The following is a 23,064-nucleotide window of genomic DNA, read 5'->3' as shown; positions in this document are numbered from 1 at the left end:
CTCCAATGTCCTAAAGCACACAGTGAATCCCACAGAAACATTGCACAAACATATTTCACACCTACACACAAATTACACTATCACACTGAGGCCTGGAAAAGTAACAGTTCCATTTACCATTCTCCAACCACCAAGGCTGTAATGTAAGAAACTGTCCCTAAGAAATTATCATTTTGCCAACTGCCCCAGACATTTACAGGCAGCCCTGGAAGATCTGAGCTTTAAGTGATGACCATCCTATGTGCAGTTTGGAGTTAGCCTACACTTACACACCACGAGCTCAGAGACTCAATGGGGCAGGTGCTTTGCTGAAATGGATCTGTAAGAGGAAGACCTAAGCCTTGCTGTGGTGAATGACTATTTAAAAGGCAGGGAAAACACTGGAAATTGGTTTAAATGGCCAAGCAAACAACCAAGTTGCCTTCAGTTAAAAGCTGGCCAGCTTGAGACAAAAGCCTTTCCACTGACAACCAGGTGTCTGTGCTGGCCACCAGACAGTGGATGAACAGAAGGGAAAGATTCCATAAAATGCTGGAAGAGTCACCCTGCAGGAGTCATACACAATCAACTTTGCCAAAACTTTAGATGAGCTACTCTTCTTCAGAGTTTGTAACCTCAGACTAAAAAAAGTGTGTACTAGGTCAGAGACATAGATGTCAGAGACCATGATGTCAGAGATAAAAATGTCAGAGACCATGTATCCAACTTGTGAGTGACAAATTCTGATGTTTTATCTTTGTCTAGACCTCTCCCTAGTTTTCAGAGTTAAACATGGTCTGTTGGCCTGAATTAGTGCTACTTTAAGAAAGTGCATCAACCAGGAAAAGCATGAACAGAGAAAAATGGATGGACCATCATAGCTAAAATTAGATATATAGTGTGTAAACACTTTGCTGGCAAATGAGCTGAAAGCTTACTGGCAAATGAGCTGAACCTACAATCTACCTTCCTTAAATTTCTTTTCCTTCTAATGCACCAAGTTTCAGCAAAATGTTCCAAAGGAAGGTTTCCACTAGCAAAATAAAGGCTGTCTTGCCATTCTGCAGGGCCCAAGGACATGCCCTGATTTGATACAGGGCAAATGCCTGTAAGTATCATTGCAATCTGATCCCATGCAGCAAAGGAAATATCCCCATGGACAGAACTGTGCAAGGACACAACACCAACCTGCATGTGAGAACTGGAAGGCCCAGAAACAAAAACCCCAAGAGTCTTCTCATCATGACTGGTGCATTGCCTCCTAGCAGCAGTTTTAACCAAACTGATGAACACAGGCCTTTGTGAAGGAAAAGGTGGAATGAAACAACCTTGATATTGAGACTACTTTCTTCAATTCACTGCTTCCAAGTTATGGTCTCAATCCAGCAATCCTCAGTTAAACACACTACCCAGCTAACCCCAAGACTTTCTTAGTTTTACGTTCTGCACTCCTGTGATGCAGGAGGAACATTATTGAGATTATATGAGCTAACATTCTTCTAGTCACATCGGAATATTGACAGTAACTACTGAAAAACAACTCCGTATGTTCTTAGAACATATAAAACAATGAAAAGCAACACACAGAGCATCAGTGGAACTGCCACACTATTAGGCACTCCTTGCCCTGAGTAAACCTTAATGAAAAGGTTGAATTTAGCTCTCAGGGTGCCATACTAAAAAGGGGCAAAAAAGAAGCTGCCTCCTCTGGCTCACTGTGGAGTGGTGGAAGCCATGGTTCTCTGAGACATGGCACACAGAAGGCCACCAGCAGCCCAGGAAGGTGCCCAGTGTCTTTGCCAAGAGAGCACACCACTCCAGCAAGGATCAAATCCCACAGGATCCAGCTAAAACATTTCTCTGGCTTCCAGAGCTGTTGTAAACCACATGGAAACACACCACAGCCATCATAGTGTATCACCATAAGTGATAGCTAACATATGCCCAAGCATTCATGAAATACCAAAGGATGAAAAAATATTTTCCATATAAACATCAAAAAATGAACCTGCACTATTACAAACCAAATATTTACCTTGGCAGATCATTATTATATTCTAGGGAAAAAATTGCAATAAAGGTGAACATTTAAAGAGACATACTGCAAAACAGATGCTGAAAATATCTGTGTAGGGCTTCCTGCCAAAGTCGAGGAGCTATGCATCCATCAGTGTGACAAACATGAACCAAGAATTTTTATGGAACCACTAAACAGAAACTTTGAACTATCCAAAGGAAAGACAGCTGCTGGCTTGATGGTGAACTCATTTTTCCCTCTGCTAAAAATTCCAAGCACTACAGTTTGTAGAGGATATACTACATAAATGAAAAGCACCAACACAAGTTAGAACTGAGCCTTTCTACCTAACTCCTCAAATATAATTTCCTAAAGTTCCAGTTACTTAAAAACAGCTTACAAAGACTTCACCAGAAATTCCCAGCTCTAACACACATTCAGAGAAACACTTCAGGATGAGTTTTACTGCACCTACTATTTGTCAATCAAGTTCAAGTCCCCAGCAGATTTGCTACTTCCACTTCCCAAAACTGAATTCTCATGAACTTCCAAAACAACCATCATTTTAACAGCTGTATCTACATAAATCTAGTAAAACCAAAGCAAAAAATTAGGGATATGCTGTGGCACAGGTTAAATAACCTAGAGCACCCTAAAGGTTCCTAGTCATGCATCCAGACAGTTGTGGCCCTTAGCAAACACACCACAAGAACCTTACTTCCTTCTCCTAAGCTATTCAGTGTGTCCAAAGTCTGATTTTTATTCTTGCATTAACTACCAAGAATGCTGTGAGTAAATCATTCTTTTTTTAAATCTCCAGCTGTAGCTAAAATAGCTTATTACAACATTTACTGGGGGCTGACATTTCATAGCTGCCAATATCTAACTGCTTTTTGAAAAAAAATTACAGTCTCAGCAAGTTATGCAGCATAAAGCCTGCCAAGGCCCCAGCTGGCACGAGGATGCATGTTTATCTTTCTGAAGGTTATGGTTTTGGTTTGTGGCTGCATTTAGAAAAAAATCAGTTAAAAAAACTTAACTTCTTTCCAAAAAACAGTGAGCAGATTCCCACATAAGTCAGATCCAAAACTGGCAGCAGGCACCCCCAGGCCTTTTTAAATTCCTGAGTTAAAATTAAAACAAGGCTCACAAAGCTGGAGTACACAGCAGCACCTTGCCACATTCACTCTCAAATGCATCTAAAGACTCAAATGCCATGATTTTTGGCATGTGCTCAAAAATCATCATCCTTTAGGAGAAAATACTAAACAAAAGATTTAGATTTAGAGGAAGACAAGGCTACACATCCACAGTCAAGTTAAGAAGGGAATGTCAGCATATGCAACACACACCAAGCATGAAAGCAAAACCAGTAAGGTTCTGGGTTATTTTCATGTTGCAAACATGAATGTTTCAACAAAGTCAGCACTGAGGAGCTCTGGAGTTAATTCCTGGAAAGCACAGATTTCTATTTAGCAAATACAAAATAGAAGCCAAAAACATCATTTTTGATTAAAAAAAAAGGGCAAAAGAATCATTTAAAAGTCAAAAAATTATCTGGCTATTGTGGTCTCTTTCTTTTCCTGTGCAAACCACTTGTGAGACCTTGTTTAGAGCACTGTATTTAGTTCTGGGCATCTGGCCAGATGACATTCACATTCTGGAGCTGGTGGAGTGAGGAAAAATAATAGGTTTGGGTTTTTTTTTTTTTTTTTTGAGAAAAGTCCCTCAGAAAAGAGTTGTGTCTGCATCTAAGCATGTATACATGAGATTGGGGAGGTGACAACATCTCTCACCAGAGTCAGTCTGCAGTGCTCTGCCAGTTGTAAAGGAGCAACAGCAATTTGCAGCAAAAGATTTGTCCTTTTGTTTCTGAATACCATACAAAACGATCCAGTGCTTTCAGACTCGTCAAGACTCAACACCTGCTTATGTGCAAAGCAGGGCTTTTGCTCTTCAAAGACAAGTTATAGATAAGACATCTTCCAAGAACACTCATTTACAAGGCTGTCTTGAAAACCCTGTTCCAAGATCAGGAGGAAAAATGTCATTTTCTCACCCTACCCTCACATTATACACAGTGTTCACAGACCAGAACCCTCCCTGGTACAGCATCATTACCTGTTTTCTCACACAACACCCAACACAAATGGCTGCACTGATTCCAAACAGTATAATGACAATTACATACCACAAAATACTGTTATTCCTGCCAGAGGACTGGTAGGACTCCAGGAACTTCCTTTTGCTATTTTCACTCTATCATGGTGAGATCTTCACACTCCTCTCCCATATTTATGCTGATGGCAGAATCCTCACCAGCTCCAAAGGAAACAGCACAGCATTAACACACAACAATTTTCAACTGAGCTAATTGTTTAGATCAAAATTTCCAAAAAACCAGAATGAACCTAATGACAGAACAAGACTGCAGCTCCACAATTTCTGTTCTGTTATGTGTAGCTTCTCTCTGCTCATCTCAAGGCAGAAACATGGCTTTAGACATCCAGCAAATTTTTCAATTTTACTTTAAAAAGTAAACAATGTGTTCTATGTATGGAGTCTTATAAAATCTACATAAGGCAAGTAAAAGTTACATGGATAAAGCCAAGCTCTTGGGGTTCATTCAGCATTCACAACAGCACAAATTCAGAAGCAACCCCCCTGAAGTCAATAAAGGATAAAACACACAGTCAGCAGAGGAGAACCCTCCTTTAACTAAAGAATGATCCTCATAAAGAATGGACTTCACAAGCCTGAGAGAACCTGGGAATGCTATGCTACACTATCATGCTTTTTGTTTTGCCTGAAAACTTTAGGCAGCTGAAAGAGGCAGCTACAAACACTTCCATGCAGAGACTCGGGCACAGAGCACAGAGTGCACTTTACCCCACACTTTTCCCAGCAGCACAACACCCAAATGACAAAAGGACCTGTGCTGCTGCACCCCACAAACCTCTGTCTCTGTCTCACCAGTCACATCATCAGGGGATGCTTTTTGGGGCAGAATGCCCAGTGTGGAGGCAGCCATGGACAGCTGTGGTGTGCCTACAGATCCTTCACCACCTTCCATTTCTGCAGCAGCCTTCTAGAACAAGGAGGCATAAAAACTTCTGTATGTCTTTGCCTGGGTATACCTACAAAAAGGTCCCTGAAGCCAAATTAACACAGGCTGGGTTACAGCACCTGCCAGGTAAGGATCACACAGGGCTCAGACCAAAAGCAGGATCAGACCATGCACACACTTCAGACTCCACAGCCAAGAATGCAGAGCAGCAGCAGCAGCTGCCCTTCCACAAACAAACCATGTCATGGCTCACAGCAGCTGGGACAAAGAAAATTCCATGTCCCTGACAGCTCTTCCTCCTTGTCCTGCTCCACCTGCAAGTGCTCAGGACTCCTGAAAACTCATGGTAAGGTGAACCAGAGCACCTCAGCATTGGCTGGCTGCAGGTGGTAGAGTACCAGTACCAGTAATGTCCACTGTAGTCCTTCTCTGCATCACAAGCACCATAAATGGTAAGAAGCATCCGTGATCTCCTTTGAAGCTGCTCCGTGAGAAGACACAGGATAACTGCATTGCATTAAGTGCACTGATGTAGCATTTAATGTGTCAGGAGGAATTTATTTAGTGTTCTGAAGTATTAAAAAACTAGAGCCTCATATCCATCCAATTCATACTAAAAGAGCTCTGTGTTTTGCTACACAGGGATTCAGTGTAACACAGGGTACTGAATATTCAGCCACACTTCCAACCCCTCTCCTGACAGGCATTACTGACTGGATGGTGACTCAAACAAAAAAAAGGTAACTGGCACGCTTGACCCTGCCCAGCACTGTCTCCACAGCAACTCCTCACTGAGGAATGTTAGAGGGTTTTTTTGAGACACATCTTGAGAAATCTCCAGTTGCACATTAGAGGTAGGCAAAGCCTCTTGCTCCCTTACTCTTAAACCTCTTACTCTTGAGATCTGTATGGTATGCCAAATATTTATTACAGCCACAGGCAGGAGCTACACAACCACAGAGCCTGCAATACATTTGACCACAGAACAGTTTTCTGGGAGCTGCTCCACCGATGTTTGAAGTCACCATGTCTGCAAGGTAAGAGCACGATTTTGCTGTTTATCTCCTTTCTCCTCCTGATACAGAGTCTCTTAGTGATCCTAGAAACAATCTGTGGCTGTGATTTAGTGAGATGTTAAGACCTGAGTCCATATCTACTTGATACAGTACTCCATCAATCCCCTACTGATGGGAGATGAATTACCCCACGTTATTCTCATAAATAACAGCAGCTCTTTAACTGCTATAGTAACAGTGCTGCTCTTTTCTTTTCAAGGCAACAGGTTCCCTTCTGAAAAAAATTCAGTCACCCTACTGATCATTCAGTCTCTCAGTAGCCAGTGCTTGAACTAACTTTAAAAACACCTCAAAAATGCCCCAATGGTTAAGTAGAAGAGCCAGTCCTCTTCTACAGCAAGAGCAACAGGAGCTCCTGGTCCTGTCAGCCACACAGCAGAGCACCTGTCCAGCTGCCCACTCACCAAATGCCTCAGCGAGGCTGGGAGGAGGAGGGGACACTGGAGCAGAGCTTCACACAGACAGACACCAGAACTACCTTCCTAGAGGTGCAGTGAGGGACACTGAGCTGGCTGGGAGTGCAACAGGGTGATCCACCACAGCTCACTCACAAGAACTCCCCCAAGCCACTGCATCCAGCTGTGCCAGCAGCAAGGGCAGCCAACAGACCCCTGGCCAGCACAGCCTCATTCCACTTCCTCTTGCTGATCCAATTAAATAGTCAAGCCCCAAGGAATAAACTGGTATTTTTGGAGCTAAACAGATCTGAAGCTAATGAACCTTAATATAGATCTAGCCCGAGGAAAGCCAAGGGCTTGGTTGCATGGCTATACTGGCATACTTTTACCACAACAAAACACAGAATTACTCATGGAACCGGTGCAGACACGGCTGAATTGAACACAGAGCTGCTGCGGAGCAGCAGAGTCACGGCTGTGGAACGCTTGCCTCTCCAAGCACTGCCCCATGAGCCCTCCAGCCCTCACCCAGCAAGCACACACCTCTTCAGGTACCACAACTCCACTCACCCAACCAGTTCCTCACCTGTAACCCCAAGCTATCCTCTGAGAAAGGGAGAGAGAAAGGGCTCCGGCCAGCACTGTCCTGCTCATCCCCGAGGGCATCTGCCGTCATGGAAATACCTGGTGGAAATTCTGCTCTGCTCGCTCCTCATCAACTCAGCTGGGCTGGCAAAGGCACATAAAGACCTTCCTTATTTAAAAGGAATAATTCATGAAATACCACGAAGAGTTACACTTCGGGAAATCAGCAAATAAAACAAATGAGAAGAGAGCAGCCTGAAAAGATGGGGAGAAGAGCTCACAGAGGATAACACACCGTCTGCTTTTCTGCATCTACCAAACCACACCTGCGCGATCTAAAACAAACTTTTGACGCAATATTTACAAGGAAACACTTCAGAGGAGTACGCAGGCAGACACACGCCGCATTCCTGCGTTTCAGGAGCCCACGTTTCAGATGCCCGCACTGAGGACTCCTCGTGGAGCAGGGGCCGGACTCCTGCCCACGGCGGGCGCTGCCAGGGCCGGGACCGCACCGCGGGATCGCATCGCGGGACCGCACCGCACCGAGCCCGGGACACCCGAGGGGACAGGGAGGCGGCGGGACGGACACAAGCAAGGTGCCCAGCCCCGGGACCGGCCCGACCCGGCCGGCCTTGGCTAGGAAAGGGGCAGAGCCTGGTGAGAGCAAGGCGAGGACAACGCTGCCCCGCGGCACCCGCGGCTGCCGGCGCTCGGCTGGGCCCGGTCCTCCCGCTCTCGCGGCGCTTTCGCGGGGGCGGTTTCGATCGGGCTCCGCCAACAGCACGGACGGCCGCGACCCCCGCACGTCCCGGCGCCCTTTCCTTACCTCGGTTCGCCTCACCTCGCCTCCCGCGCGTCGGCGGCAGCGCCGGGCAGCGCAGTCGGAGCCGCCCCGGCCGGCCGGGCCGGGCGGAGGCGCGGGGATGGGCCGGCTCTGCGCCGCCGCTCCGCCGCCCCGGGCCCGGCTCCTGCGCATGCGCCGCTCCCGCAACGCGCTCCGCCCCGTCGGGCCGGGCAGTGCCCCCTCAGGGTCCCGGGGACAGCCCGGGCACGGAGCCGGGCCGGGCAGTGCCCCCTCAGGGTCCCGGGGACAGCCCGGGCACGGAGCCGGGCCGGGCAGAGCCCCTCAGGGTACCGGGGACAGCCCGGGCACGGAGCCGGGCCGGGCAGAACCCCTCAGGGTACCGGGGACAGCCCGGGCACGGAGCCGGGCCGGGCAGAGCCCCTCAGGGCACCGGGGACAGCCCGGGCACGGAGCCGGGCCGGGCAGAACCCCTCAGGGTACCGGGGACAGCCCGGGCACGGAGCCGGGCAGGGCAGAGCCCCTCAGGGCACCGGGGATGCTCCAGGCACAGCCCCTCAGGGCACCGGGGACAGCCTGGGCACGGAGCTCGTGGGGCAGGATGGCCTCAGATGTCTCCAAGTCACCAGGACCCGTGCGATGGGCGCAGTTCTCTGACTTGGACCGAAGAAACTGGTTAAGATCATTCGCAGCTTCGATGCTATTAGGCTGTGTATTTTCCACAGCTCGTTCCAGGCTGCCTTTCAGTGCAAGTTATCTCAATAACAAAACAATGAGAGCAACATTTCCCTTCCATTCTGGCAGCTGCCAGCAGTGCCCATTAAGAATGCAGTGACCACAGTGAGGAGCAGCTGCCGTGTTAAGCCTGGTTACAAACATGTTCATGCACAATCATAGACACACCATAGTGGCAAAATCTGCTTAAAGGGGGCATAAACAATTCCAAAATCGAGACCATTAAAATGAAAGGTAGATGCTTACCTAGTTTTGAGGAGGCAGGACAAAGGAATGCTGTCTCATGTCCAAGAGGGCGATTTTTATATTAATCCATGACTTCCATGAAAGCTCCCATTTATCTTCAGGCTGTGGTTGGCCCCGCTGAGCAGCTCCTGTTGCTGCAGCCTCCATGCAATTTGCAGCTGAGTTTTGAGAGAGACGTGAACTCTGGCATGAGCTGGAGCAGTTGGGGCAGCAGTGGTGACTTCTGCAAGGTCACTGGCAATGGCTCCACCTGCATGAACACCACACAGAACTGGGACATTAAAATGCACTTATTACTAACTATAGTGTGACTGGCTTTTCAGTTCAATAGGGAGCTGCTGGTGTTTATTCAGGAGCCTAGAACACTGAAGTCCAGCTTTGTAGTATCTGGTTTGGTAGAGCCATCAGAGCCCTTGGCTACCCTTTTACAGAGAGAAGAGGACACACTGCTGCTCCCCTCTCCCCACCAAACATTTGAGGTGAACTGCCAGCCACAGAGGAAAACGAGAGCAGAAAATGCAGTAAACAAGAGGCAGGTTAGGACATAGCCAGCCCCGCCAAACTGGAGCAGAACTGAGCTCTAAGGCCTGGAAAAAAATTCACTGGAAAAGCCTCTGCCTTTGATGAATCTGAGATTTAGTGTGAAGTTTCATGGCTTGTGTTTCTTATTTATCTCTGAGACCCCTCCCCTCAATCCACTTGTGAGATGGGCTTGGCATGGTTTCCTGTGCATACAGAAAGCCTGCAGAACAGCAGGGTTTGGTTTTTTTTTTTTTGTTTTTGTTTTTGTTTTTGTTTTTTTTTGTTTGTTTTTTTTTTTTTTTTCCCAAGCCCTGAACAGCTGGGCTGTATTTCCCATCATACAGGAGTGGGTCAGAGACCAATTTGTAGGCAGAAGGATTTAAGGTGGGATGGCCCTGAGCACCTGACTAGTCTGGACAAGACTGGTGTCCAGCCTTCCCCAAGCTGCTGCTCTGCTGTGTCATAAACCATGGAGAGGTGAGGGAAGCTTTCCCATGGAATTTGGGGTTGACTGGGCCAGGGCAGTATGTACTTCAGCTGTAAAAATCATGTCCCAAATTCAAAGGAAAAGTGTGTTACCAGGATGGATCTCCAGTGTCCTGAGAAGATGCCACAGGGACAGAACACAGACTTGCTTATCTATTGTCACACGGTGGCAGCTGCAACAAGGAGCAGAAACTGTTAATTCCTTTGGCCAGCTTCTCTCATGGCAGCCAAGATTCCTGCATCAGACACTTTCCTCTTGCTCTGGCTCCTGCCCTAGATGCCTGTCACACTGCTGTGAGCTCTGTGGGAGTGAGAAGAGAAACCACAGCCCAGGAAAAGACAGAGCAGTCGCTGGGATCTCTGTCCTGTGAGCTGAACACCACAGGAACAGCTGTGCCATCCCCCAGCCATGGAGGCGCATCCACCCCAGCCTCCACAACCAGGTCATGTCCACCAATGACTTCAGAGTGACCTTTTCTCACCTGAAAACATGATGTGTGTTTCATTTCACAGCATGTGATAGTCATTACTTCAGTGCATTCCAAATCTGGCCCTTGGCAGCATTATGTGTATTATACTTTCAGCTTCAAGCTGGATTTCTTGTTCTGATTTGCACTCAGCTGTTCCTTATAGCAAGAGAGGAGGGAGATGGAAATCAAACTGCATGAAGAAGGCACAGCAAAAACTGCTTAGGAGCAAAACAGACTGAGATGTTCTGTTTAGTTTTCCTGATTACTTTTTCATATGCTGTGAACATATCAAAGGGAACATAATTACACACATACAAAGAAAAAAAGCCACCAAAAAACCCCACTAACCAACAAGTGAACAAAACCCCACAGAACTGAGCCAACTAGTTTTTCTGCAAGCCTAGATTTTGTAGCTAGGCTAGTATTGGGACCTTGAGTTGTTCTGTGCTCTGTTCTGTTGCCCACAATGTACAGCGAGGCAGAATCTCTCCTTGTTCCACCTCTTCCCCTTCTCTCAGCCTTGTCCCATGAAGGTAGATCTGGCCAACAGCTTTCCAACACTCCCTCACATCAATACAGATCTCCATGGTGGGATTTTGATGAGAGAGATGATAACAGCTACACTTCCTGACCAGCCAGGAAATGAAAAAGTGGAAAAGCTGCATAACTGTATTTCCAGCTCAGCAGCACTTACTTTTTACTTTCCCTCCCTTTTAATTTCAAGATTTTTTTGACAACAGTATTCAAACATGATGTATACTTATAATACAGGGATGTGCAAACACTTGGACATCTCAGTTCCCAGAGAAGGTGTGCAGGAGAAGCCCAAGTTTCTCAGAAAGCCCCTGCAGAGTCAGAGCAGCACAGAAATACCATGCACATTTCTGAGCACTGTGAAAGGAAGAGGTGAGGGCTATGGCATCTGATCCATGTCCTCACCAGCAACCTCACCAGCTCAGGGAGCAAGAAGGGAGGTGCAATAAAGAGGCTCCAGCTGCCAGTGAAAGCTCATTGCAGCTGTGTATCTGTCAAAAGCCATTCCTTTCTCTATAATCCAAACCAAAGTAACATGGCAGCAGTGATGAGCCCTCTGTCAAGGGAGATGATGACTGCCAGACACTAGCTGTGAATAATCCTCAGGGACTTGGGAATGATCTGAGCCATGTTCTGATCCCACTGATGAACATGTATCTTTTTTTATGGTGTGGGTAGGAGAGAAGCAGTGGTAGGACCTGTGTTTGGGTCAGGACTTCCTCAGTGCACCCCAGTTCAGCATCCCTGATTCTATCTCTGACCCACCACTGAAGCACAGCACCTTGAGCTGATTTGGAAGTACCAGCTACTGAGTAACCAGCCTCTGCCTTCAGTGTGGTGGATGGAGTCCTGGCAAAAACCAGCATGCTCTCATCACCTTCAAAAAAACCAGGCTGACATTTCCAGTATTTCTCTCACAGCTGTCTTAACTTGCAGGAAAGTAATGGTTGTGATTCATCCTTTTATCTTTACACTGAAGAGGGAAAAAGACAGTGGTTTTAGCCTGGCTTTAGAATTGTTTTCTAAATAAACTCATCTGTGCTCTAGATCTCCAGTTACAGTGAGGAGTGCCATACACCATACAATTTATGGGACAACAGACCATTAGGGAGAACTGTGATGAACCAATTATCTGTCCCTTCAGCATCATGTTTAGACAGTGCACTGTTTAACTAGACCCTACAAAAATTTAATTACTAGTGTACTTTATGCTTCTTAATTAATACTGTTAATATCTAATCCTTCCCCAGACTTAGAATAGCATTGTCTGTGGGCACTGCAAGGCAGCAGCAGGCTTTTGCTTTATTATCTCTTGGCAGCCAAACCAGACCACTACAAACCTGGAGGAGAATCAGGCCTCCTCTATGCTCAGATGGCAACAGGAATGCCACTATTCCAGGGGAGGGGAAAGAATTCCTGCAGCTGCATTGAAAGCTCTTGTGTTTATTAGTGAAAATACTAACATTTCCCAGTATGCTTTCAAATTGAAGCCAAGTATTTTGCCTTTGGTTTGGAGCTGTTTGTAAAAACAACAAAGTCATACCCAACCAGTAACTTGAGGATCATCAGCTGCAAATGTAACTCCCACAGATGCAGGCAGAAGCTGGCTGGTCTAGAACCTGGTGTGCAGCCTTGGGAGTTTGAAGAGTGCCCTGAGACTGGCTTGTGAGCCAAAGCACTTGCTTTTCTCTAATGGGGAGCAAATTTGTGTATACAGAACAAAACCCATTGCAGAGACAAACATTTGTCTTGTTTGTCTAAAAGTATTTGTCTAAAGTGCCACTAAATATTGCTGCCATTCCCTAGAAAGGCCAAGCAGCATGAATTCAAATGGCAGGAAGCAAGAAGAAGAGATGGTACCTAAAATGCACTACCCATGAGTCCAAGTTCATTAATCATTAGTTGACAAAACCCAGCAGATTGTTACCTGGTATTTGGCACTTCACCTTCAGCCTGGAGAGAGCTGCATCAGCCAGGAGTGAGGACAGGCCAGGTTCTTGGGCTGTGTTCAGCACTCTAGAGGCAGCTTGGTTTGAACAGTACAGCCTCAGCAACACAGTAAACAGCTTTGAGTAAGGATGACAAGGTCTGGCCTGTTAGGTTTAATATTTTAATCTGCTGCCCAAGTGTACTGTGGCTCTAATCACAGCCATGGTGGATTCCTCGAGTAGCTGAAGATTAGAGACCATCAGTAATCCCTGCTGAGCTGCACAGATGAAAGCTAACAAGAGGATTTAAGGAGGAAATAAGGTATATCCAGAAATTCATTATGTTCCAGTTGAGACAAGACAATCCACTAATATCTGACAACTGAGCATAGTCCAGAAAACTGGAAACAGATATTGAAAATGAGCACATTTCAACAGGCCTAATGCAGATGTGATGAACCAGTTCTAAATATTCAATCCAGGAAGCTCTGTCACTAGGGATGGATAGCATTCCTGCTGGCTACTGCAAGGCTCTATGCCCTAGATGGCATTGCTCTGCAACATTAGAAAATACACTCCTAAAATCCAATCTCTCCCTGCAGTCAGCACAAAAGGATTTCAGGCAGTACAAGTGTTGATTTAAGTTCACACACAAAGCAGAGTTCTCTTTTTAAAATGTTACTTGTTTGAGACATTTGCACTGCAGCTGATATATTAATTATTCCACTTTTTCTTTTCCCTGGTTGTTTTTAAAATGCTCACTTGTAAAATCTTCCAGTGTGCACAGTTTGAAGTAGTTTCACTGCACCTGCTCTCTCCAGGCTGTGGCATTCAATTGTTTTTGTTTATTCTGTGCTACTCTTCTCTAGCGACTTGCTTGGCACTGTAAAGAGAGTGCTGTTTGTTCCCCACAGTCTGAGGCTGAAGATCACCCTCCTCCTCCTCCTCTCTGAATGCTGCAGCCTGCTGGAGGCAGCTGGACGGGAAGTGGGCAGGAGCTCAGCTGTGCCCAGAGGGCTGAGCAGGGAGGGAAACCACACAAACCCAACATACCTGCAGCTCGCTCCAAGTCCCAGTGTCCCCACACTGCTCTCCCCAAGGCATGGCCACATGTTTCCTCTGCTTCAGCTTCCCAGCCAGCACAGTGTGCTGGGAGCACCCCTGTGCATCCATCTCCAGCACCAGGGACTGGGAGCTGCACTTCCAGGAGCTGTGCAGCCAGCAGCAACCCGCAGGCTGCCCAGCTTTAGGCAGCAGAACAATCTGGTTTTGGCACTAAAAGCTCTAACAGCTAAAGCCCTTGTTTTCCAGGGTGTGGTTAGCATGTCTAGGATGTCCATGTCCTGGCATGCCTGTGCAAAGGTGGGGAGAAGCCTCAGGTAGGTAGGAAGTCTCGCCTGGAGCTGGGAGGTGTGCACAGGGCTGCATGGATATGCCCCAGCCTTCCTGCAGTGTAAAACCCCATTGCTCTGGGGTGCCAAGCAGCCCCACGACCTGCCCAGCAGGCACGCACTATTTCTGTTGGAATAAACAGGTCAAAATCAAGTGGGCAGAGCCTGGAGGGAGATTTTTATCTGCAATTTACAGAGAACAGACCTCTTACCTCTGCAAGTATTATTTCAAAGCAAATAACTACTGGGGTGGCAAAGACACAAGTCAAGCCTCTGTAAAGCAAGCTAGAAGTGAGCTCCAAAGGGGAAAACCCCCCAGATTTGTGCTCTAGTTTTGCATATTTAAGGTAGTCATGTGGGAGAGGAGTGTTAGTTTTCTTTTAACCAGTTTGTGCTTTTGCTCTGATGCTTCTTTTTTTTTTTTGTTTTTTTGTTGTTCTGCACTAAGAATTCACATCTTTGCTTAGTCAGGGTTTGGGATGGTTGAAGAATAACTGTAAAGGCAACACAGGAACAGCTTCTAAAGAAGCAGAAGTGAATACATAAATATGAATACATGTTCATCCATATCTACTCCATTGAAAGCAATGATGGCTTGCCTTCACACTCTGATTTTCCTAATTTTAATGGAAGCGGTTAGAAATTCATATACTTGCCTGATCTCTGAAAACCAATTTCTAACTCTCCAGGCTGTAAGCTACATAAAAATTTTCTGAAGTGAAGCATGCAAGGCAGAACCAGCAAGATGCACATTTGTCATATCACCATGGCACGGGGCAGGGAGTGAGAGCATCTTCAGAGACCAACAGCCAACTGGATCTGCACCAAATTGTGACAAGAAACAAGATTATCCTTGAACCAGAAAACCAGTCATGGGGAAATACCTAGAGAGATGGAGCATCTGTATGGATTCCAACATATGCTTTGGGTTGCAAGCACACAGAGATGGAAATCAAACAATCACACCAATGGAAAATATTTTCAAGACAACCGCTGGGCTGGCACTGATCAAAGCCATTTTCTGCATTAACATCAAAAGCTGCACCTCACCCCTGCACTCGTGGAGTGTAGGATCAGCACATGTGCCTTTCCTGCACTGCAGGACTCTTCTGCACCTGCAATGAGCTGTGGATGTGCAAATAACCTGCCTGAGAGACAGCTCTGCTTCTTGGAGACATGGAGTGTACTTCAGAAGGATCAGATCCTTTTGTCAGCAGATGTTACACGGACTCAAGTAAAGGTGGTTCAGGTGAGGCAGCCCGACCCAGCTACATGCCAGGATCTCAAACCTTTCCTTCAGGTTACTCTGGATTCCTCAGGAAATGATGAAACTGAATTTAGCTGAAGCATGTACTGGATGACTTCTAAAGGAGCTGCTGTGGGGCACACACCTTTACAGCAAACACACATTCAGTGCCACAGGTAATCCAAAGAATAAAAACTCTCTTTTCTTCTTCCTTCACTCCCTAATCCAGTGCTCAGGTCAAACAAGGGGTATGAAGTACTCTCAAAATTAAGCCAAAAATTAACAAATCATTGGGATTGGAACCCAAAGGGGTGCTCTAGTCCTATGTCCAAGCACACCCTGAAATGTTAAGTTAGTACAAAGAGAGGATATTTTTATTGATAAACGTTATATTGTCTTAGTGTAGATGTCTGACACATTATTAAATCAATTGACAAAACATTTAAAGTAATTCATTCTGATAAAACTTTTTGATATTCCATAGACAATAGTGCTGTGAATTTTGTTTATAGTATAACACATTAAAAACACAGAAATACAAGTTTCTAAGTTCATAGGTTACCAGCAAACAGAGAAAAATGCATGCTTTCATTTCTGTTAGATTTGTAACTTACACAGGCAAGTGGAACAGCTATGCATAGAAGACTACTCTAGATTAAGTTGTAAAACATACAGAAAGGCTGACCTTATAACACTTGTACAAGTATGACAAAACCATTGCAACTAATTTCAAAAGGTAACAAATGTTTTGTCTGTGGCTCCACCATTTTAACACTTTCAAGCTGACTTAATAGAAAGCTATTTTGAGTAGAATTATATTACTAGAAACCACTGCTTGTTTTGCTTTCTGCTGGTTGTAAATGAACATACATTATATATGTACATTTGCACTGAGTTCCACCTACATTTTCTTCCTTATGATTAGAAGCATCACAGAATTGCCCAGAGGTAAGGGACCCAGACAGTGTCATTTGATCCCCAATCAAACAGAAAGTCACTTTTATTGCTGTGCTCCCTGCAGCTTGGATGCTGTGACTGTATCACAAAGCAGACACCTCTCCATGCCCACGATTCAGAGACTGGCACACTCTCAGCCCTCTGGTTTAGAACAAGCCACAGCAGGGATCACGTTCAGCAGCCTAAGACTTCAGCAACAAACTTCAGAATAAACCCAAATTTTCAATTATATCTCTGTGAAATTATCAGATCTTGAACAGCTGACTGCTGGGCCCTGAAAGGATTTAAACATCATCCTCCCCCCTGCCCAGGATGGAGTGCTGGCCCTGGGGCTGTCCCCACATGCCTTGGTGATGCCAGGCTCACTGTGGCTGCTGAGCTTGGCTGCCTTTGGCTTGGCACCCGTGTACACACATCAGCTTGGGTTTGGCTTGGAAAAAACACTGGAAGGGTCTAAAAGTTGCACAGCATACTAGAGGGTTAACAGGTCTGTCTGCTCACCTTTGTGTTCTCTGGAATCCTGATTTACCTGAGTCTCAACTCCCAGTGCCAGGCCTGTGCTGAGTGCTCGGCAGAAGTGCCCCTTCCACTTGTCACACACCCAGAAGTGGCACTCCCACCCTCCCACATGTCCCTCTGGCTGGGGCTCTGATGAATGCACCAGCAAGAGGAACACCCAAGCCATGGCCAGACCTTGCCAGGAGGCTTCATATTGCACAGGACTTTGACAGACAGCAAAAGAATTAAAAAAAACCCCAAACAAATCCCCCAAACTGTTACAAACATCTTCTGAGTAGTGTATCTGTCCTGAAAGCAAAGATTGGATGCAAGGATGAAGGCAACATTCCATCAGTAACCTCACACAATACTGCCTGCATAGTAGGGAACTCCCAGCTTTACCAGGGGGGACAATGAAGTCAATCACACTGCTCCTCAAGGGAATGCTAACTAAAATTCACCCCTAAATCTTCACTGCACACCAGAGAACTCTCAGGTGCACAGACTGTGATTGGCCCATCCATGCAGCCAGGGGAAGAGTTGGAGATATTGGGTAAGGCATCTCTCTACCTTCTCCCTCAAAAGGGACAGAGTACTTCCCATCTTTCCTGACCAAAGACCAAGGGTTACAAAGATCAAGTAGCATCCAGGAAAATCTTCAGGTAAATGTGACCCCTGTGAAACTGAATTACAGACAAATTTTTGTGGTGCCATACTATTTTCGCCTGCACTTGCTCTCCACTGTTGCTGCATGATTACAGATTCCCAGTGTGTCCTTTGCTCCTGGCATCCATTAAACAAAATCAGAATGAAATTACTAAACAAACACGCTTGCTTTGGCTTCTTTCAAAAACCTGTTGTGGTTCAATCTCTGTGCTTGCTCACTTCACCTATAAGCAATTTTACAAGGCAGTTCCATGATACAGAAATGCATGTTATGCTCAGAGGTCCTGACTGCAGTGAGAAACACAAGAGGAAAAGGTTGTTTCTGAGAACCAAGGATGAAAAACTCAGCTGAGCTCTGTGCTTGACAGAATATGGGAGCTCACTCTATGCAAAACTTGCATAAACATTATTAAAAACATTATCACAAACCTTCATGAAAGACTGAGGCTGTACTTTGTACAATCAGGCTTTATCTTCCATTTTTTTTCTTTCCTGATCTAAAATTGCCCCATGCCTTTAAAAGATGGCAAAATAAAGTCCCCTTGAATACATTGTAAAGTCCTTTTACATCTGTAAAAGGATTCCATTGTTGCTGTTGTGTGTTCCCCCAGGAAACCCTACTGTATCCCCCCTGATAGTGATGATGTGACAGATTCTCTACACTGGACATCTGCTGACCTCCTGAAACCAAACCAGTGCGGTGGAAACAGGGGAGAGCTGTGTTTGTGGGTGGTGGGCCCATTTTTACTGCAGGATTTCAAGGTGGGAGGTCCTTGCCTGCTGTAAATGGGAACAGCCCTGCCATAAAGCTGGGACAATAAATGCCAGCTTCCCCCAAGCATTAGCTGGCACATGACACCTGGTCGAGGGGGATCTTCACATTTAACCAGAGCCAATCACTTACTGTTGAAAAGAATTGGGGAAAACAAGTCCAAGGAAGATTAATTCCTTAATGAGAAAGGGGGAACAAAAAAAACCCCACCTCTAAATATAATAATAAAAAAGTCTGCTTGTGGGTAGACATTATGAAATATGGATTTTGGTTATTGCAAATGGTACCTCGTGACAGCGATATTACAAGTATTAAAAGTGCAAGGAGTATTTACTATTTACATATTTCTACATCACCTGCAGAAGCATCTTTGGATCTCTCAGCATTTCTCAGCTTCTCTACTAATAAAAGTTACAAGAACCATTTGAGAAGGTCTCACCCCTTTTTGTGGCCACTTAAAAGGACAGAATGATGCTTTAAATAGCTCAGTCTGCTTGGCCCCTGATCCAGGGAAACCTGGCATTGGCTTTAGGAAGGGACCAAAATTAGGTTCCTAAATCTTCTGCCAGCATGTGGAAATGTTTTCTTGAACCAGGGGCTCAGCACTCTGTGTTTGATAAATAAATAAATAAAATGCACAAATACTGCAGCACAGAACTTTCTGACCTCCCCAATGTCTCACATATGCTCTTTTTTTCCCTCAAAGCTGACTTTATATTCAGCAATAGAACTGGAATTTCAAATGACTAAAAATATTAGAAATATTACTCAATGTACACAGATGTATTACACAGATGCATGGCAACTGCCATGCACCACTAACAGTACCTTGCTAAAACAAATACAAAACTTTGCTTGAGTTTATAAATAGGCATGTGTAAGACTGTCTTAAATACTCATACACCTATAGTATCTTAGCACTTACCATGGTAAGAATTTATTCCTATGCAGAAATAGCTGGTTACCACAGGGCTTCAATTTAACAACAGTTCACACATATACTTTACTAGATAAAGTGTATACATATATATGTATAAATATTTTATTTTGCCTGAATACAAATCTATGTCCATATATTTTTAAAAAAAACACTAAAAACCTGACAATGAATTATATAAACTTGTGACCAAGTCCCTCAGTAAAACTCCCATAGCATAATCTGGTTTCATAAAGTGTAAAAGGCCCAGGTCAGATCTAAAATCCCTTAATTAGATCAATTATATTTATTGTATAATGCATGTCTTTGCACAGGGTGCAAAATTCCCTTGAGGGAGTCTCTGAAAACACGTGAGAAGTGTTCCCATGTCCTGTGCAGTGCCTGATTATCCCAGTGGAACATTCCAGGCACTTTCCAGGCAGGCAGTTTGTGCTGTTTGGAGCCAGGTGCTCAAAGGCTGGTGTGCCAAGCAAGGATCTCCTTGCATTTTCTCCCATCAGCTTACTGGATCAAAACCTGCACACTATTTGTGCTGGCCCAGTGCATTAATTCTGTGTTACAGAAAGCAGCACGTGGGCCAGAGGGATACAGAGAAAGTCAAAGCAAAATTCTGAATCCTGGCAACACAGGGAGCAAGATAAAATAAGGAAGCAAAGTGGGTGACTGCTGGGTGTACAGGGATATATCTGCCCCTGGGAGAGATTTTGGGCACACCAATGGAAAACCTCAGTTACAAATGCTCAGCACTGGAGAGGATCTGTAACCAGCTACAAACATCCTCACAGGGCCAGGCATACAGTGGTGTGGTTTTCCTCAGCTGGCAGTAAAAATGTTGTGCTGAATTGCTGCTGTAAAATTATCACGTTGCCTTTTAGCACCATTCAAATCCTACCTGGCAGAGACAGATTACACTGACAAGATTTCTGTCAGGTTCTTCTGGTGTGGGGGGGGGTTTCAAACTTGTTCTGCAAGTCTATTAGAAAAACAGAAGCCTATCTAAAAAGTACCACAATAATTTCTGCTACATAAATACATTTTAAAATGTGCTGCTTAAAACAATCTGCTTTTTTTGGAGGTCTTCCTGAAATTAGGTGCTTCTACCCAAACTTGGACAGCTTGGACTAGATGTCAGACTGTTTCAGGCCAGCAAATAATCCATTTCATAGCCAATTTACATCCCCAGGGCACAACTAAACAGACTTCAATTCCTTACCCTATTTCTTTACCAGAATAAAGTGAACTTCTCCAAAAGGCAAGGATCAAATCCTCACCAGAGCTTGATTCTGCAGATTCAGCCAGACAAGTGCAAGCAGTTTGGGCAGAAGTTGATGCTTTTTGGAACTGTGCTTCAGATTTGAGGCCACTAAGTGGTAACAGAGTACTTATGTAAATTCCCTTAAAGGTGCTTGGTCTTATTAATAGTCATTTATCTATTCAGGTACGAAAATAAAAAGGCCACTCACCCAAAAATATGCAGTGTCCTCATCCCTTCCAGGACTCTGCTACAAACACAGCACTGACCCTACAACAGTCACAGGGGTTCTGCCCCTGATTTCACAAAGGTCAGATTTCACTCAAGTCCCTGAATACTGAACAATCCCTTCCTGAAACTAAGCCCTGCATTCTGCTGGGAACATCCATTCAGCACACCCAGACTCTGCAGCTCCTTAAATCTGAAGTGGCTGAGGTCTTTCAAATATTCAAACTTCCACTGCTTTCCTTAAAACCATGGCTTTAAACTGATTCAGTTGAAGTTGTACCAGTCTAAAAGGGACATTTTTGTCAGGATTTAAGTCTCTTTTAGACTAACTTGCAGTGGCTGCTGATCAAGCAAAACTTTGAAAGCACAAGGCAGAATTAAATTCAGGTAAGCATGGTCCACTGAGATTGATTTTTAAAATATATTTTTAAACAAGTTTAAAGCTCCAGTGGTGTAACTTTGAAAGTGACAAACCTCACACTATTGCATCTCTGTGAACTTTAATTGAAAGGATTAGGGTTTCCAAAAATCTTAATATAAGAAATATTTGTCAGTCAGCAGAAAGCTATGGTTTTCTAAAAAGTTATTCAACAATACTAAATGTACATTTTATCTCACAAGTATCAATTGGAAAAGACATAAAAATCCCTGTTCTGACAGAGGGGTATTAAAAGTTACCTTCAGGTTACTCCACCTGCCTTGAATGTTGTTTTTCCTAAGCATGACTGCCGTTCTACCCGATTTGTTTTGTCAAGGAAAAAAGCCAGTCCTGCACCTTGTTCTCCACAAGCACAACCATCACAAATCCTAAGTTAATCAATTGATTTCAGTGGCACAGCTGAGGACAGAAATCTTGAAACTAAGCATGCAAGTGGCATCACAGCAAAACCAAAAAATTACGCAAATTAAAATCTCCCATGCACACATTTCATATTGGTGTTCCTATCACAGAAAAAGTCTATTAAAAAGCGTAGCACATGCAAATTAAAATTTAAAAACAAAAAGAAGGGAGGAGAAAAAAGGCAAGTAAAAAGTTCACCTTTGGTAGGGACAAAAGCAGTTTTCCCAGCATGTCTTAAGACCATCTCTTATCATACCCTCTCCTGTCATTCTGCCTTTGAACCACTGTCAAAGGAAGGCCATCCATGTCAAGCAGATCTGAAGCCAGCCAAGGGTCACATATTTAAGTCAAAGTAAGAACTGCAGTGAAGCCTCTCCACGGAGAAAAAGGCTCTTTAATCTCCCTTTGAAATACTCACTGAAGATCATCTGAAATTGCTAGGAATGGAAACAAAAACAGTTGCCTGGTCCAAGAACCAGAGCGGCCTCGGACGTGAAGGTGACCCTTGCTTTCAGAAGATGAAAACTGCAAATGAATCACAGTCATGCTCAAAATACCCAACACAACCCAGCTTCCCTGGTGGCTCCCTGCAGCCCCCAACCCTGAGCCTCAGAGCCCCTCAGCTCCCTCTTTCCCAGTGGCTGTGCCAGCCTGGCTGGCTCCTGAGCCCTGCACGCGCTGACGGCTCGCGGCCATGGGCAAAGCAGAGCCTCCCACGGGGACACTCAGCCAGGCACTGGCTGTCCTCCAGAGCCTGACCTCGGGAGGGCAGAGAGAACCCCCTGGGAGGAGAGAACTCCTGGGAGACTCAGTCCTCTGCAAGGCCCAGTGAAGCTCTGAGTATGCCCTGCACTGGAAGAGAACTGTCCATGCCACTTTTGGAGGCAGCGTACAGGAAGGATGCCAAAAATTGCCAGTTTTATGCTCTTCTAGTCACAGGCTGTGACTGAGCTAATAAGAATGAGAGGTGTTCTCTCTCCTGGCACACTCAGTTGGTCTGCTCTGTTCCAAAGCAGGCCTGGACCTGATGACTTTGATGCAAATCATCAGCACATCTATCAGAAAGCATCGCTTTAGGACGTGCTTATCGAGCCATCTACGGCACAGGTAACAGCAGTTCAAAGTACCTTTTGCTCCTGCTTAGAACAAGCTGCTTGCAGAACATTCTGGCAACACACACAAGTATCAAAGCAAGGTATTTCAGGTTTTACACACAACACAAAACTACAATTGCTACAGTATTTAACGCACACCAGTAGGAAAAGTTCCTAAGAAATACACGTGTAGTTTTTGTGCCATGGGATAGGTAATGGCTATTTCGCAGAAATAGATCCAACTGGCTCCATTGGAGCAGCAGTATAAATATTCAAAATAGAAGAAAAAATAGGCCCTGATATGAAACTTCTTTTATTCCTTCCCCTTATCAGC

The 23,064-nt window shown here is 45.1% G+C and overlaps 1 protein-coding gene across 5 annotated transcripts in view; it reads right to left on the bottom strand.

Moving 5' to 3' along the window:
- RIN2 (Ras and Rab interactor 2) overlaps positions 1 to 8,068 on the bottom strand; it is a 61,529-nt gene extending 53,461 nt beyond the window's left edge. For 2 of the 5 annotated variants that reach the window (XM_059469522.1, XM_059469523.1), the window contains exons 1-2: positions 7,952 to 8,068; positions 7,124 to 7,266 (exon numbers count right to left, since the gene is read on the bottom strand). In XM_059469522.1, the coding sequence (XP_059325505.1) occupies positions 7,124 to 7,203 (80 nt within the window). In that variant the 5' untranslated portion in view covers positions 7,204 to 7,266; positions 7,952 to 8,068. The remainder of the gene's footprint in view (positions 1 to 7,123; positions 7,267 to 7,951) is intronic. The other 3 variants (XM_059469526.1, XM_059469527.1, XM_059469524.1) reach the window with 3 other exon arrangements.
- Positions 8,069 to 23,064: the final 14,996 nt, after the last annotated feature.

This window comes from Ammospiza nelsoni, chromosome 3 (genome assembly GCF_027579445.1).
Source record: "Ammospiza nelsoni isolate bAmmNel1 chromosome 3, bAmmNel1.pri, whole genome shotgun sequence".
Lineage (NCBI taxonomy): Eukaryota > Metazoa > Chordata > Aves > Passeriformes > Passerellidae > Ammospiza > Ammospiza nelsoni.
The sequence above is the reverse complement of the archived record's forward strand: the minus strand, read 5'-3'. Positions and strand labels throughout refer to the sequence as shown.